The 16,999-nt window shown below is 35.7% G+C and overlaps 1 protein-coding gene across 1 annotated transcript; it reads right to left on the reverse strand.

Moving 5' to 3' along the window:
* Positions 1–761: 761 nt before the first annotated feature.
* Positions 762–4,997, reverse strand: Ifng (interferon gamma). Its single transcript, XM_076853080.1, has 4 exons — positions 4,884–4,997; positions 3,703–3,771; positions 3,425–3,607; positions 762–896 (listed from the first exon to the last, which is right to left on the reverse strand). The coding sequence occupies exons 1-4, from the start codon at positions 4,995–4,997 to the stop codon at positions 762–764; spliced, it is 501 nt and encodes a 166-aa protein (XP_076709195.1).
* Between the last annotated feature and the right edge of the window lie 12,002 nt (positions 4,998–16,999).

Here is a 16,999-nt window from a genome sequence, read left to right on the forward strand (position 1 = left end):
ACAGGTGGAACAATGAAAATCAACCGAGTTTTCAATGGAGAGAAATATCACATTTGATGGGGCCTAATGGTACTCTTAAGATTTCCACAGCTAAAAAGGACTTTCTCCCTTCTAGTTAATTAGTATGCAGTTCAACCACCCCAGTCCTCTCTTAGAAAAAGTCTGATACAGCATGAATAGTTGTGAAATTATGCTTTATTCAGATATATTAGATATGGATAAACTGAACAAGTGAGTTACTTTCCATTTGTGTGCAGTCACAGTTGTCAACAATATTCAGAAGCACCAGGTGTGAAATCTCCTGAGGTGCTGAGTGTATCAGGGCACAGGTCGTATCACCTGACACATTCAAGTGCTGTCTGATGTGCCATTAAAGCAGTGGCTCAGAATGCAGACATGGTCTCAAATAGGCAACAACTAGATGGTACTGTTTCGTTTATAAGTGTTCTTTGTCTAAATAAATGCACAACCCACAGGGTCTAACTTAGGTCAGCTGTTTAGTTGGTCCCTGAGATAAAGTCTTTTAATCACATATTCTTGCCTAATTTTTTTCAAAAAAAAGGGTAAAGTGAGACAGTTACAGGATACAGGAATTATAAATAATACATATAATTAATAATACATAGATATTCTTTCATTACATAAGTTGCTACTATAAATACTTCTTTGATGAATCTAAAAATATTTTCCATATAAATAATGTTAAATATTAATAAATAGATTTCAATTTAAAAATTCAAATATTGCAGGCATGAGGACTGTTATTTGGATGCTCTCCGACCCCGAATCGAAGACTGACTCCTTCTTCGCTTCCTTAGGGTAGAGTGTGGTAACAGATCATTCATCACTTTCTTGAGTTCACTTATTGCTTTACGCTGGATCTTCAGGTCATTTACCTAAAGGGAAAGAAAACAGCAAAATTAATTTCAGGCATACAAGCCACCAGGTTTTTCTCCTTTTAACATAATAGTGAAAATGAAATCATTCATCTTTAAAAAGGTGATTCTGAAAAACAATATAGTATCTTGATCTACATTATTAACTTCTTCCACCATTAAGGCTAAAATAAAACTGAACTGATAGTTGTGCAAAATTATTATGGGTTACATCATATATCTCTAACTTTACTGCTACAGAATTCTCAAAATTATTTAGTGAAAAGAGACCTGGAGTAGTCTTAAAAAGAAAAGGAGGTATTAAATTCTGCATCAATAGTATCTCTAACTTTGAGCCAGTTTCTTAACCTCTTTAAACCTCTGTGTCCTCATCTAACCAGCAGAGATTGTTGAGCTGACCTTTAGTCTACCAATTCTGTCACCTCACACTTTGATCAGTCTTCACTGTACATATCTAGATGAGTTCCTATAAGACACAGCCTCTCACCCCGGGTGTGTAGCAGACTGACCTGGAGACCTAATAAAGAACTCAGAGACTGGGCTCAGAGACTTGCTCTTGTGTAGTCACTGATTTCCCAGGTTATTCTGAAACCAACCACAGTGTGAGAGCCATTGATATAGGTTAAGTCCTTTGTAAAACACCAAGTTCAAAACAGATGAAAACTATAATTTTAAATTTAGAATGAGATTAAAAATAAACACCACTCATGCTCATATGATAATAAATGACTTGCTAATATAGAACATTTGAAATTAGGATTTGCAACCAGCAGATTGCACTATTTGATTTTCTTCAATCTAACCAATAGAGCCATGTGGATGATTTTATAATTAATAAAATGAGGACCATTTATTTTCATCTTTTCTCTGTCACTCTGTTTCTTTCTAATGCTAGAAACACTATTCCAAAGAGTGACTAGGGGGTTTCTAGACTCCAGATTAATTATTAAAGGACATAACATGCCTAAAATATGTTCATGGACTGGGGATGTGGCTCAAGCGGTAGCGCACTCGCCTGGCATGCGTGCAGCCCGGGTTCAATTCTCAGCACCACATACAAACAAAGATATTGTGTCCGCCGATAACTAAAAAAATAAATAAAAATTCCCTCCCCCTCCCCCACCTCTCTCTCTCTCTTTAAAAAAAATTCAAAAAATAAAATATGTTCACAATTGAGCAAGAGGACAGAGGTTAAGATTTCACTCAGTATTGCCCATCATGAATCAGGAGGTTTGAAGAGTCTAGAAAGATGAAACCCAGACATTTTTCTCACTTTCTCAAGGACCAGTTACAAGAGTAGAAAAAAAAAATTCTACCACCTGTGCATTATAGTGGCAAAAAATAAAAATTCAAAAGTTTTCAGCTTTCAAACCATCACCAAGAATCTAAGAGACTTAGATTCAAGATTAAACAAGCCAGGATGGCACTGGGTTAGGAACAATGTGCTTCCTCAATCTCTAGTCTATGGACCAAGGAAAATTGGTTCCATCTCTCCTTCCAGTTACAGGGAGCTACATGAATTGAGTGAGAGGCAGACCCAAGCACAGTGAAAACTGGGCACAAATCCTAAGAGCAGAACTCATAGTAAGACTTCAGTCCCTCTCATTCAAAACCATAAAGCCAAAGCCAAAGGATCCTGACCCCTTTGTCTTCTAGATAAAATTTGGGAAAACATGATTGTCTTTATGCTTTAAAGTTGTCTTTTTGCTTTAAAATTACCATAATTTAAAGATCCAAGACAACCTCATAGATAACACTTCAGAGCCTAAGAATTTCTCCAGCTGAGATATTTTAGTATATGAAAGCTAATCAAACAATCCTTTCAGAAGGTGTAAACTCTATCCCTTTTCCCCCACTAAAAACAAGCAGCAAATAGTCTCACTTCTAGTTAGGCTGCATAATCTTGAGATGTTGACCAGAGACTGCAGTGGGATGCACATGGTGACTCCTCAAAAGCTATATCTCTCTCCTCTCTCATTCTCATTTTCTACCCACAACATTGTAGAATTGTAGAGCAAAGGAAACCATAAAACTTTTGTAGTGAACCTAGCAGGTTCCTCTCAATATGGGGAAATGGAGCACCAGCCAGGCATGTGATTCATCTGAGGTCACAGTTTCTTGGTGGCCAAGTTGGAAGGAGAACAGATATCTTCTCACTCCCTCCCACGTGTCTTTCCACTAAGACAAACAGCCTCCCATCCAAAGTAAGAGAATTTCCATCGCATAAACAAGGTGCAAAGAGAGACCTGCTTCTCCATGCTTCTCTCTGTGTCTTCACCTACTTCCGGCTCTCTGGATTTATCTCTTCACCTGTCCTTGTGCAATAGTTTTATTGCCTGTGTTTCTCCAAATGACACATTTAAATGATTCCCATACTGATTTTACAGTTACCCAAAGGATGTGTTGAATTAGTAAGGAGGTTTAAATCATAGCTATAGCCAACTATTAAGTAGCTAATTTCCACTTTCTGAGAATTAAACACTCTGAAAAAGCCCCTGCAATGAAATAAAGAATTGAAATCATCTCACCTGAACTTGAGACACATTTAGGAAGTCCTGCAGTTTACTGTCATTGCTATTGAAGAACTTAGCAATAAGATCCCCCCTGATGGTGCTCATGCTCCTTTGGATGATCTTGTGGTCTTTTAAGTGTTCAAAGAGTTTGAAGTAGAAAGAGACGATTTGGCTCTGGATTACTTTTTTGTCACTCTCCTTGGGAGAAAAGAGCACAAAGAAAGGATGATGTTAGTTTATCCATCAGAAAATAAATAACTGAAAAATCATCCAAATGGTAATGTTCAGTTTACCTCTTTCCAGTTATCCAAAATATCCAAGAAAAGAGACCCGCCATCTGATACATTTGAATTACTTGCATTCTGAGAAAAGAGAGGAAAATTGATTGATAATTAGTCCATATATTGTCCTAAAAGTATTTTCAAGCCTAGTTAAAAAAAAATAATAAAAAATAGAAATCTGCAGTTGTCACACTATAGTATACTGCCCCCCTCTGGTATAGTTTTCTATAACATCTACCTGTGCCCTCCTATACAGTTTTATTATGTCAGCTTTAAAACCACTGTGAATATGTGTGTGTGTGTGTGAGACAGAGAGAGAGACAGAGAGATCTTATTTACATTGCAAGAATAAATCATTTGTGAATGTTTGAGCATTGTAATAACAATAATTACAATAGCTAATTAGGGGGGTAATGGTAAATTATTTAAAATGCCAAAAAAAACATTTTTACTAATCATAAATAAAAATTTAAATGTTCGTAAACCAAAAAATTTAAAAATTCCTAAGCCAGAATAGTAACTTCAACAAAGTCTCAGTTAATTACTGACTGAAGGAATAATTCATAAGTTAAGTGGAGCGAGAATTCAGAAATCACTTTATGGAAAAAGAAAACCTCTATAAGTGACATTTTTAAGCCAAATTTTTAAGAACTTCACCTTCTTTAATTTTAACTACTAGCTTTCTATTACTACTTTTAATACTAACTTGGACCTTTTACTGTCATCCTCATAATAGTTTGAGAAATCAGAAACTAATAGCCAGTCATTTTTTGATACGACATTGCTTGATTTGTTACAACTTAGTGGGGCTGGGATGTAGCTCTGTGGTAGAGCACTTGCCTAGCATGCACGAGGCCCTGGGTTCAATCCCCAGCACGAAACAAAATCAAAAAAACCTTGAGAATATTCTCACCATAAAATTATCAATATAGATATGCTTAGTACCCATATTATACCTATCTTTTGGAAGACTCGTGTTCATGTATCCCCTGTAAGTCTCTATAGCAAATTGTGCAGAAGGTTAAAGCAAAATCTAAATTATTTAGTCAAGAAACATCCTCCAACAATTAACAAAGTACCACATCTTCTCAAAATGATTATGAACTAGAGATCACAGTCTATCAGACACAAGTACAAGTCAAACATTCAGTCATTTTCAACCACAAACAAGTATTATTAAAGGTCATACTTACAAAATATTCTTTTAAATATTCTATTTCTTTATTAACTGTGTCCTGGAAGTAACAGCTAGAAGAACCCAAAATGATGCAGAGCTGAAAAGCCAAGAAATAACTTGTGTATTTCATCATTTCAGAGAGAGTTAGGCCAAAGACGTTGAAATCAGTAGCTCCTGTATTAATCTGATCAGGTCCAAAGGACTTGGCTGATCTTCCTTTCCTAATAGCTGATCTGAGATGATCAGAACAATATACTGCATCTCCTTTCACTGCTGGTATTTATACCTAATTGAAGTCTCATCAGGATTACGTATTTTCACAAGTTTTTAAGATGAGATGGTGACAGATAGGCAGGGATGCTTATTCGTTTGTATTAATAACTATGGTTTGTGGCATTTTGGTGTTGTAGTTAGAGTTTCCTTTCAACTTCTTGGGTCCTTTGACGATGAGACAGACCCATTGTGCCCACCTGTGCCATTCTTGTGGGATCCTTTGAAAGCACTCTTACTTCACACCATTCAGGGACTGGAAATTATTTTTGCCCTTTTTTTTTATTCCCCCCTTTTTACCCTTGTAAAATGTTGACTCCTCATCCACAGGGCACATTGATCATTTGTTTGTGGTTGGGAACAAGTGAAAAAGGAAATTCTAGGGCCTCTCAAACCTTACAAAGGGGAAGCCTTTTAAAATTTTTCTTGCAAATGACCAAAAAGCAAGGAAAGAATATGGTTTAAAAAAACCAATGTGTGAGGAAGTCCTTCATCAGAATTGGTTAGTAAAATATCCACCACAAGTTTCAAATTGCTCTAGGTCAACATTGCCCACTAGAATTATAATATAAGTTACACAGGTAAATTTAAATATCTAGTAGCCCCATTTTACATATTTATTTATTTATTAGTGAGGCTCTGGGTTTGATCCTCAGCACCACATAAAAAAAATAAATAAAGATATTGTGTCCATCTACAACTAAAAATAATTTTTAAAAAGAAGATATCTACATACTTTTGTCATATGAAATTCTAAAAATCTAGTACACACAACACACCTCAATTTGCACTAGCAATATTTTGAAAACTCAATAGTTACATGTAGCTATGGGATACTCTGTTGAATAGTGTAGCTCAAGATAATCAATTGTTCATTAATAATAAAGTTTTTAACTATTTTTTGCCTTTCAAAATTAAAAAAAATAGAAATTCCTTCTCATCCCTTGGTAGTTCTTAGAAATTACAACACTTCAAGATGGCCCAGAAGTCCCTCCACTCTTTGGTTATAATGCAACTTGCCCTGTACTGTATACAGTAAAGTAGGGTGGTTATGGGTGCAGACTTCAATCCTGGCTCACTACTATATAGCTCTGGGATCCTGAGTAAATGCCTTAACTCTTCTATGACTCAGTTTCCTTGTGTACACGATCGACTTAATAATAGTGTCTCCCTCTTGACTTTAGTTGAAAATTAGATCAGATAATACATATAAAGTGGGAAGAATTTTCCCTGTGTATAGTAATCACTCAACTAAAGTTAACTAGTATAATTCAGGCATGTGGAGTGACTAGCCATTCCTAAAAAGAAAAATCATACTTTGAACTTTGCTCATACAATATCTTTGGCCTTAAATTCCCTTTCCCATCATTTGTGCCCCTCAGGCTGGCACCAAATCATCCAGTCCCATCCTAAATATCATCTTCATGAGTTCTCCCAAAATTATCTTATTTATATTAATCTCACATTCTCCAATCTGGTTTAGCATTTGGTTTATACTTTTTTTTTAGGTCTGATCCCTCAATCTCAGGAAAGTTAGTTATTCATATATCTTTTCCATGTTCAACTGAGTTCCTTAAAATCAGAAAGAGTTCCATTGCTTCTATGACATACATTTTTCCCTAAAACATTTCAGCATGGAAATTTGCTCATAGGCAGCACCGAATAAGTATATATTTGAATGTTTGCTTAAGGATTTATTTTGCATTACATACCCTCAAATTATATCCCAATGCAATCAGGCCTAAGCCAAACTACTTCTTAACTAAATAATAAGTTTTTTAGTTTACTTTTTCCCATATTTTTATTGACACATTATAATTATACATAATAGTGGGATTCATTGTGATATATTTATACATGTACATGCTATAACAATATAATTTGGTCAATATCATTCCCCAGTATTTTCCCTCTCCCTCTCCTTTCCTCCACTCTACTGGTCTCCCTTCCATTTTCATGAGATCCCTCCTCACCTTTCTTTTCCTTTTTTCTCTCTAGCTTCCACATATGAGAGGAAACATATAACCCTTGACTTTCAAATGTTGGCCATTTTACTTAACATAATGCTCTCAAGGTCTATCCATTTTCCTGAAGATGGCATAATTTCTTTCTTCTTTATGGCTGAATAAAACTCAATTGTGTATATATATACCACATTTTTTTATCCATTCACCCACTGATAGACACCTAGGCTGGTTCCATAATTTGAGTGCTATAGACATGAAAATGTCTTTAATTCTTTAGGATAGAGAAGTGATATCGCTGAGCCATATGGCGGTTCCATTCCTAGTCTTTTGAGGAAACTCCATACTGATTTCCATAGTGGTTTACTAATTTACAGTTCCACTAACAGTGTAAAAATGTTCCTGTTTCCCCCATCCTTTCCAGCATTTATTATTACTTGTATTCTCGATAGCTGCCATTCTAACTGGAGTGAGATGAAATCTCAGTGTACTTTAGATTTACATTTCCTTAATTGCTAAAGATGTTGAATACTTTTTCATATATTTTTTGGCCATTTGTATTTCTTCTTTTAAGAAATGTGTTTAGTTCATTTGCCCATTATGGATTGGGTTATTTGTTTTATTGGTGTTAAGTCTTTTGAGTTCATTACATTTTCTGGATATTAATTCTCTGTCAGAAGAGTAACTAGCAAAGATTTTCACCTATTCTATAGTTTCTTTTCACATTCTTAACTGCTTTCTTTGCTGTGTGATTTATTAATGTTAGAAACATGTATGTCCCTTCTGACTGGGACTTTTCCATGTATTATTTTGTGTTTCTATAAAAGCCCAAACAGGGGCTAGGTTGTGGCTCAGTGTTAGAGCACTTGCCTAACATGTGTGAGGCATTGGGTTCAATCCTCAGCACCACATATAAATAAACGGATAAAATAAAGGTCCATCAACATCTAAAAAAAAATATTTTTAAAAAGCCAGAAAGTTCTTTGAGGATCTGTATTTCCAAAGAATAAACAAAATCAAAACTTATCTATGAGATGAGAGCTTCATGTTAATCATGTGAAGAGTATAGAATTGCACTGCTGCAAAAACAAAGCTCTTTACTTGTCCCCTGCAAGGAAAATTATGATCCAGAGAATGTGTTTTTAGGGCAACACAGTGATGTGAGTCAAAGTCTTGAGACACACTGTAGGCACTCAGTGCCTTCCACGTAATCAATCAGAAAATGCTGAGTTATGGAAAGAATATTCCAAACTTTCTGGAAGGGATAAAAAATAATTCTATCTACTTCTTGATTCATCCACAATAATATAGTGTTGGGAGAGAGGAGTAAAGAATAGTGGGATCTATAATAGAGAATTATATGCAGCCCTAGCATTTGTAAATTAAGAATGCCTATTCAAAATTATAAATATATATTGAGAATATGTTTATGATATGACCAAATGCTTAGAGATGGTAACTACATGGCTAAAATCAAATTCTAATGATTCTTGGTGGTAATACTAAGCACAAAATTATGGAATTATTGAGACTGTCTATCTGTACACGTTTTAGATCTATAAATCAAGACCCAGAGAAACAAAGTGATGTGTTTAAATTCATATCCAATAAGTTACTGAATGTGCCTCTAGTTATGCTAGATACCTGAGTTCAAATAATTAAATTTAAGCTTTTTTCTAGGATTTCTACCCTCAATATTTGTGAGACAGTAGACACACTTCAGTTCTTTGAAAAAATAGTAAGACTGAGAATAAAGTTTTGAAATTCTTGGGTCACCATCCCAGCAGACAACATCATGGGCATGCAAACTATACAGTCTGTCAGGACCCTGAACTTGGAAAAAAACATATTTGATTTAATGCTCTATTGTCACCATCTTGGAATTCCTAATCATTTTTTTTGGTAACAGAGCCCATAGTTGCACTGGTTCCTGCAAATTATGTAGCTAATCTTGCATCCCAGGCTAGATCTGCTATCAGGTTTTCATTTTTGAACATACGATTCTTTAGTTCAGAATGTTGTCAGTACAATGGTATATCCTTGTGATCTTTTCCTGTCTTGTCAACTTGCAAACAAAGAAATTTCTCTCTCTTTTCTGCCTGTAAAACACCTCATGTTACACATGCAAACTAGAGGTTTCACACTTTGCTGGTTCTACCCATAATGATACTGCCGAATAATTCACCACCAAGATATCCTTTAAAAGTTTTACAAAGCCACTAGGAGCCAAGGTGTAATAATATTACTAAAAAGGAGGGGCTGAAAACTTTCTTTTTTCTTTTCAGCTAGACTTTCTTTCTGAAAACTGGCTATGGTTATGCTTTAGCCATCAGCAAGATTTCAAGTGTATCTCATGCTACCTATCTTAACTGAATAGGTAGTAAGATAAAACTTACACATTGGTTGCCCTTTTCCTCTGTGATTAGCAGTCACTTCCCTAGCACTCACAACCAAATGATCTCATCCAGACTTTGGTGCTGATTTCTTCCACTCAGTATGAGTCAATATCGGATACATGCCCCCACGCTATTTCGGCTCCTGGAACTCCTGACGCCATTTGAGCTGAGCCTACGGAAGAAGAGTGACATGTACAATGGAAGTCCATACGGAGTCAGATTTTCCCCACAATTTGACACATAAATCCTGTATGTTAAAGGAGAGTTTTCTGAATTCCCCTTTTTCTTTTTCGGCCCACTGGGCAACTTTGAGGTATGGATCGGAGAATATAGAAGACATTATATTTATGGAGGTCAATCATCAATTTATAATATTCTCAGTTTGACCTCAGATGAGGTTGTGCATTGAAATCTAGAGATTCGTGGTCCCACTTCAAAGGTCAAGTTTTTGTTCCTTAAGGATTACCTACAGAGTACTTGTCACAGGGTTACCGAAGAAAGATAGAAAGCTCTGTTGTGAAAATATTTGTTTAGACACTAATTGCAATCAGTCTGTACGTCCTTATTCAACACCAACTACATGCTCATAGCTTTAGGGATTTACAAATAAGTTACAGTGAGAGAATTTTGTGAGAGCATGTATTACCACATAAATAGCTAGGGTTAATCCCCTGCTCCAGTTACTGGATAAAGATCCAGATCCTCTTTTTCTTCTCCATGCCTATTCTTACATAGAGTTAAGAGGAAGTGTTATTAGGAAGAGAGAAAACAAACAAACACACACATTTTGACATGTATACCTTCCCTTTCTTATACTGATAATATGTCACCAGTAAATCGTGACATTCTTCACCATCCAGATATTAATACTGAAATCCCCATAGATACTACTTCATCAGAATTTCATTTCCCATTTGCACTCTTGAAACAAAGGATTACTTACTGATATTCCTCTTAGATTTCTCAGTGAATTATCTCAATTCTTTTACAAAGAAGTGAAAGACATGATCTCTTCCTCCAAGAAAATCAGTATTAGAGATAAAAACAATTATAATGTGTAACGTAATATAAGAGAAAGAACTTTAACCTAAAAAGGAGTCCCAAATTCTGGTCCTGGATCTGCTATTGATGGGATGTGGGATTTTGAACAAAGCCTTTATCCATGCCAGACATCTCCACTACATCATCTTTAAAATGAAGTTAGATCCAGAAAATGATAAGTTTCAATTTCTAACATTTTCTTTCTATGAATAAGATTAACTAATTTTAAATATAAGACATTACTAAAAATACATAAGGTAGAGGTTCCAACTGATATAGGAATTCAAAAAGAATAATTTTCTGAATGATAGGAAAGTTGGGAGATTTTGCTGATGACTGAGTTTTGAATTTAGATTAAATTTCAACTGTAAATTTTAATTAAACTGAAAAATACAGAGAATTTTAAGAACAGATGAGGAATAATGCTTTGAGCTTATACTTAAAAAAACTTAAACTTCCAGGCCATATGACTTTTTCCCCTAATGATCTCAAAATAAGACTTTTTTTCTCAAGGTGTGAGTTTTTCTCAGGGTGTTCCCAGAATGCCACTTTTTCATAGGAGATTTACTTACCCTTTGTCATAAAAGTTTCTAATAGCAGACTGGCAGAGTCACATTTTTCCCTAGGAATTCCTAGAATTCCTTGGCAGAGGAATTCTGACTCCATGATGATCTCATGATTAAGTTTTTTCTTCATCATTATTACTGTCCCCAATCCTGAACCTATTCATGAAGTACCTAAAACAAATTTCCATTCATTAATTTTTTAATAGAAATAGTTTAAAAGTTATATAGTTTTTCAAGTTAAAAAATAATTAAAAATAGGCCCAATATATTGGCACATATCTGTAATCCCAATGACTTGGGAGACTGAAGCAGGAGGATCAAGACTTCAAAAGCCTCAACAGTTTAAGCTGGGACCAAAACCAGCCTCAGACGTTTAAGTACCTTATCGAGGTCCTAAACAATTCAGGGAGATCCTATCTATAAATAAAATACAAAAAGGGCTGGGGGTGTAGCCAAGTGGTAAGTGCCCTGGGTTCAAACCTCAGTATCAAAAGAGAGAGAGAGAGAGAGAGAGAGAGAGAAATATCACCTACAATTTCAGCACTGTTAGGCAAACATTATCAGCATTTTGATACAAATTGCTTCATATTTTTTCTGTGTTCTTAACATACGTGTCTAGCACAAAATCACTTTCCAATAAACTTTTTCACAAAAAGGCAAAATGACCCAGTGGTTAAGTCCAAAGTTTCTGGAGTCGGGTTGCATGTGTTCAATCATGATTTTATTCCTCACTGTTGACTTTGAGCTTCACTGTGCTTCAGTTTCCTCATCTCTAAAAAGTTGATGTAAATAGCAGGTATCTGAAAAGATTATAGTGCAATGCTGGACAAATATTGAGAACCCAATAAATTTTTATCCACATTACAAGTGTCTTCCAGTATCCAGATCTAGGCTCCTTCCTAGCACAGGCTATAAAACATATCACAGCCTCTGTTAGTTAAATTGTGTCTTGTGATTTTTTCTTTCTAACACTGAGCCAAGGTAATGTGTGTCAATTCTGGGCTACAACAAATAAGACCCCTGACAATCCTTCCAACATTCTCTTCCTTGTAATTGTGGTCACATATTTAAGAACATGAAGCATGGTGCATTGAATCATGTTACCTCTACTTTATCTCACAGCACCTAAAATAATAACAAAGGCATAAAAATGCAAAAAGACTTAATTTAAAAAAAAAGAATAAGACACAGCAAATGAGAAATATCAGTAAAATTATAGAAGAAGGAAAGAAAACAAACTGACTTCAACTTTAGATTCTCCACTGTCCACTGGGGCAAGTACCTAAGCAGAGGAATTCAAGGGGAAATATACAGTGAAGGTAGGCAGAAGACTAGAATTGGGATATCAATCGTCTCTGAAGGAAGAAGTTCAGAGTGAGGTTGAAAATAGGACAATTTGTTGGAAATATATATAAGATGTAGTCAGAGGCCTTCTAGCTCACTCAGTCAGGCCGCCATAACATTATATCTTGTTTGAAGACTGACAGTTTACCTTCCAGCAAGGTTCTAAATACCTAACACAGCCGAGAAAGAAACAAGGAACCTGATAATAGTTGGAGTTAATTAAACGTTGTCGTACTGAGCAGTGAGAACACTAGGCTTCCATAATGCTAACAGGTTTCTATCCCTCAAGCAGATAACTAGAGCATTCCTCTCCAGGAAATGGCCAGCCCTAAAGACACTGACAGGGTTTCCCCAAGGAAGCTCATGTTTCAAATATCCCCCCACCTAAAGACTTGTAAGTCAAGAAGCCCCCTTTATGCGTTATAGTATACTCAAGCTAACAAACAGGATTTAATTATACAACACAACAATATACCAAAAAGCCCTTCAGAAAACACTTAGGATCAATTATGAAGTTCAAAAAGTAAACACAGAAAAAATAAACTGGAAGGTAACAGAAGTAAGGCAGAGAGAAAAAAGCAATACAGAGGGGAAATATTTAAGAGAGAGAGAGAGAGAGAGAGAGAGAGAGAGAGAGAGAGAGAGAGAAATGAGAGCACTCAAACAAAAAGCTGTTGGAACTTAAAACTATTTTAAAAAGTTTAAAATTCAATAGATGGGTTGAAAGAGAAGATAAAATGGTGTGTGTGTGTGTGAGAGAGAGAGAGAGAGAGAGAATCATAATGCTTTATTTTAGGAAGTTTATAGATACCACCTAAAATGGGGAAAATTCAGGGTAACATTTTTTTTTTTTTTTTTGAATACTGGAGATTGAACCCAGAGGTACTTTACCACTGAGCCCCATCTCCAGCTCCTTTTCATTTCTTATTTCGTGACAGGGCCCTGTTTATTTGTTGGGGCTGCCCTTGAATTTGCCATCCTCCTGCCTCAGCCTCCCAAGCTGCTGGGATTATAGGCACACACCACCACACCCAACCAGTGTAAGAACTTTTTAGTTATATAGAAGTAAGAAATTGAGCTAAGAATTGAAACTAAATGAATCGAAAGTGATTTCCAAAGAGAAAAGTGTTTCAGGAATGGAAACACATGGACCAGAGAGCTGCTAACTTTTTGTTATAGGCCTTTTGTTATAAGCCTTTGTTATTTGTAAAATTTAGTAGTCCTCAAGACCACCTTTCTTAACCAACTGCAACTTTGGAGGCCTCCAAGATCACCCCATGTTCCATAGTTTACAAGGACTCACAGAACTCAGCAAACTCTTTATATTTTTGATTGTCATTTATGATTATCATTTATTACAGCATAAGAATACAGGTTAAAATGGGAGAGAAAAGAAGCATATAGAGCAAGGTCCAGGAGAATTCCAAGATTAGAGCCTTCAGTTGTCCTCTGCCAAAGTAGCAGTAGACAATGCCAACTTTTCCTGATAGTGATGTCTAACAATATGCATGGAGTAGTGCCAACCAGGGAAGCTCCACCAAGACTTGGTGTCCAGAGATTTTATTGAACTTGCTCACATAGACATTGTTGATGGCCTTCACTTCCAGAGGCTAGTCTGATAGTTTGTAGGCTAAATTCCCCACCATAAATTACATAGCATATATCAGCATGACCAAATACCCTCAGGTAAACAAGGAGGCTCTTGTCAGGCAGGAAATTCCCAGGGCTTAGAATTTACATCAAACCTCTCTTTGGACAAAATTAGTATTTTGTTGCACAAGGCCTGTATTTTTTTATACAGTTTGTTCTGTGAGGATATGTGGAGTTTTGATTACTTCATTTTCAGCTGGTTTATAGGAAGACGATATTAATAAAATGTAAAATTCAATTTGGTTCACACTGGATTTTTCTAGCAGGTGTTTTCTTTTTTTAAAGAGAGAGTGAGAATTTTTTAATATTTATTTTTTAGTTATCGGCAGACACAACATCTTTGTTTGTATGTGGTGCTGAGGATCGAACCCAGGCCACACGCATGCCAGGCAAGCTCGATACCACTTGAGCCACATCCCCAGCCCTAGTTAATGTTTTAAATACCAGTTTTCTCACAGGTAAAACCCTTAGTTATATTTGAAGTTATTAAGAAGAAACCAAAAAGTTACCGAAGTGTTTTAATTTAAAACAAGTAGTAGTTGGTTTAGTGGATTCAAAATTGCTAAATGTTCAACTCTTGAAATCAGAAAGTACAAACTGGAAAGACCTCCCTTTATGTTTAAAAACAATGGATTAATGAAAATGGCTACATCTCAGATGGGATTTTTAATTGGGATGAAAATTTTCTGTATTGGGAGTAAATGACCTCAGGCCCTTCATCTCAAAGAAGAAAGCAGCAGTCCAAGTTGTAAGGCTGCAAAAGATTGATTCACTATAATAGGAGGAGACATCCCCTTCAGATTTAGCAGTGTTATATTTTGACTAGGATTTTTGTTGCTTTTGTCAATGGTTTGATCATAAAGTTCAAGAAGTATTGAAGAGTATTTTAGTCAAGAGTATTTTTCATTATCATAACAAAATAATTTAAGTAGGCTAACTTCATTAAGAAAAGAGGTTTGTTTAGCTCACAGAGCCTGAAAGCACCTCACTTGAAAGTTCTGGTGAGGGCCCTACTTGACACACGGCGGATGCGGATGGCAATAGTGGGACCATGAACAAGAAGAATAGATCACATATTAGGAAAGGAAGCCAGAAAAAGGCTGGGACCCTACATTCCCTTTGGAGGGTCTGACCCTAATTGACCTAAGATCTTTCCACTAGGTCCTACCACCTAAAAATTTCCCTTCCTAACACTGCCACACTGAGGAGAAAGCTTCTAACCCATGAACCTTTAGGGGACACACGTAAGCCCTGGACCATGGAAAATATACTGTCCCAGTCTTAGCTGTTCCCATAAGTCCTGATATTTTTAGTTTGAGATTTTGCAGGGGCTATACATTATAATTTCCCAAATTAGCTTAGGCTATTATTGTTCAAAACAATACATAGATTGAAGACTTTCAAACTTAGCATAAAGAATCAATAAATATGTATTTGGCTCCAGTAACATAAAGCTTAGGAATAAGTATTTTGTAACCAAATATTTCTGCCAGGAAAAAAAAAAACTGGTTCCTAATAGTAAATAACAGCTGCCTACAAAATAAGTAAATGTTCATGCTCTCATATGTCCCATTGGCCCGTTTATGCAACACTTAAATTGAGCAACAAATACACCACTCATGGTAACTTGGAAATAAATATTTATGTTTTTAGAGTTCTAATTTTTGAGAAAAGTAGTAAGTGGATTATTAGTGATAATAGTCACTAATGCTATTAATGATACCATCAGTAATTACAATTAATGCTAATAAATAATATAATAAGCTCCAGATTGTGATTTCCAACCTATTTTAATGCACTTATGTCAATTTCATTGAAATGTTCTCAGAAATGAACTTGGGACTTGATTGGTTAATTCTGACAATTTTAATTTTCTGAGGAAAATTAAGTTTATTTTCATTTAGTAGAGAAGAAAAATGAAGTTCAGAGAGGATAAGCAACTTATCTAAAATCTTTAAGCTAATAAGTGACTAAACCAGGTGTGGTGTGCTCTTAACTATCCTGTTCCAACCAAGCTAGTGGCTGCTCTCTAATTCAAGTCCTGAAAGATTGTCTTACCTAATATATAATTTAGAGTTCTTTATTCACATGTTTAAAAAAACAACCTTGATTATTTTATCTATAAGATCACACTTAATAAAGGAATATGGAGGAGCCCAAAGATGGAAGACAAAGTTGAAGAATCATATTCAAAATATAACAATCTTAAGTCTTAGCCCCAGAAACTATTCAACCCTCCTATAGGACACCATCCAGTTCAGAATTGGTAAGTTCTAGTGTTTTTTTTTTCTTTCCCCAGTCTTTGTGCCACTCTGCTCCAGGATCAAACCATAGGAAGTAAGTCTAATTAACTGATCATGGATCAGTTGACTGCCCTATGGACTAATCCTACTGAGCTGACAAACTATGAAGTAGAAGCATCTTCCAGTACCCCTTTGGATTTCATGACTTACTAGCCCAGCCTGACTATGAGTATCAAAGGTGATAAGAATCTCCAAAAGAAAACTAGGGGGCCAGGAGAACAGAGGAAGATGCTTGGTTGCCAAAAAGGTGGAAGAATGATCTTAATAGGAATTTTCAGAAGAGCTCGTGAAATGTGAAAAACTGAGTAGAATTTATAAAATATATTTTTTAATATTTTATTTCTAGGAAATGCCTTGATCCTGTTAAGAATCTAATGATCAAGGGGTAAAGAAAAACCTAAAAATTCACTCATCAATGCGGTCAATGCAGAGACTGCTCATATACTGAATTATCTTATGTACATTTTATCTGGGATGAGTTTGAGTACAGAACTGGCTTGTTATCAAACCTGTTTCTTCTTCCTAGTACAGAGCTCACCTACACCTCCCAGATTTCTTTTTAGTTGCATGTGGACATATGATTGAGTTCTAGCTCCTC

The sequence above is a fragment of the Callospermophilus lateralis genome, chromosome 4 (genome assembly GCF_048772815.1).
Source record: "Callospermophilus lateralis isolate mCalLat2 chromosome 4, mCalLat2.hap1, whole genome shotgun sequence".
In the NCBI taxonomy this organism is placed as follows: domain Eukaryota; kingdom Metazoa; phylum Chordata; class Mammalia; order Rodentia; family Sciuridae; genus Callospermophilus; species Callospermophilus lateralis.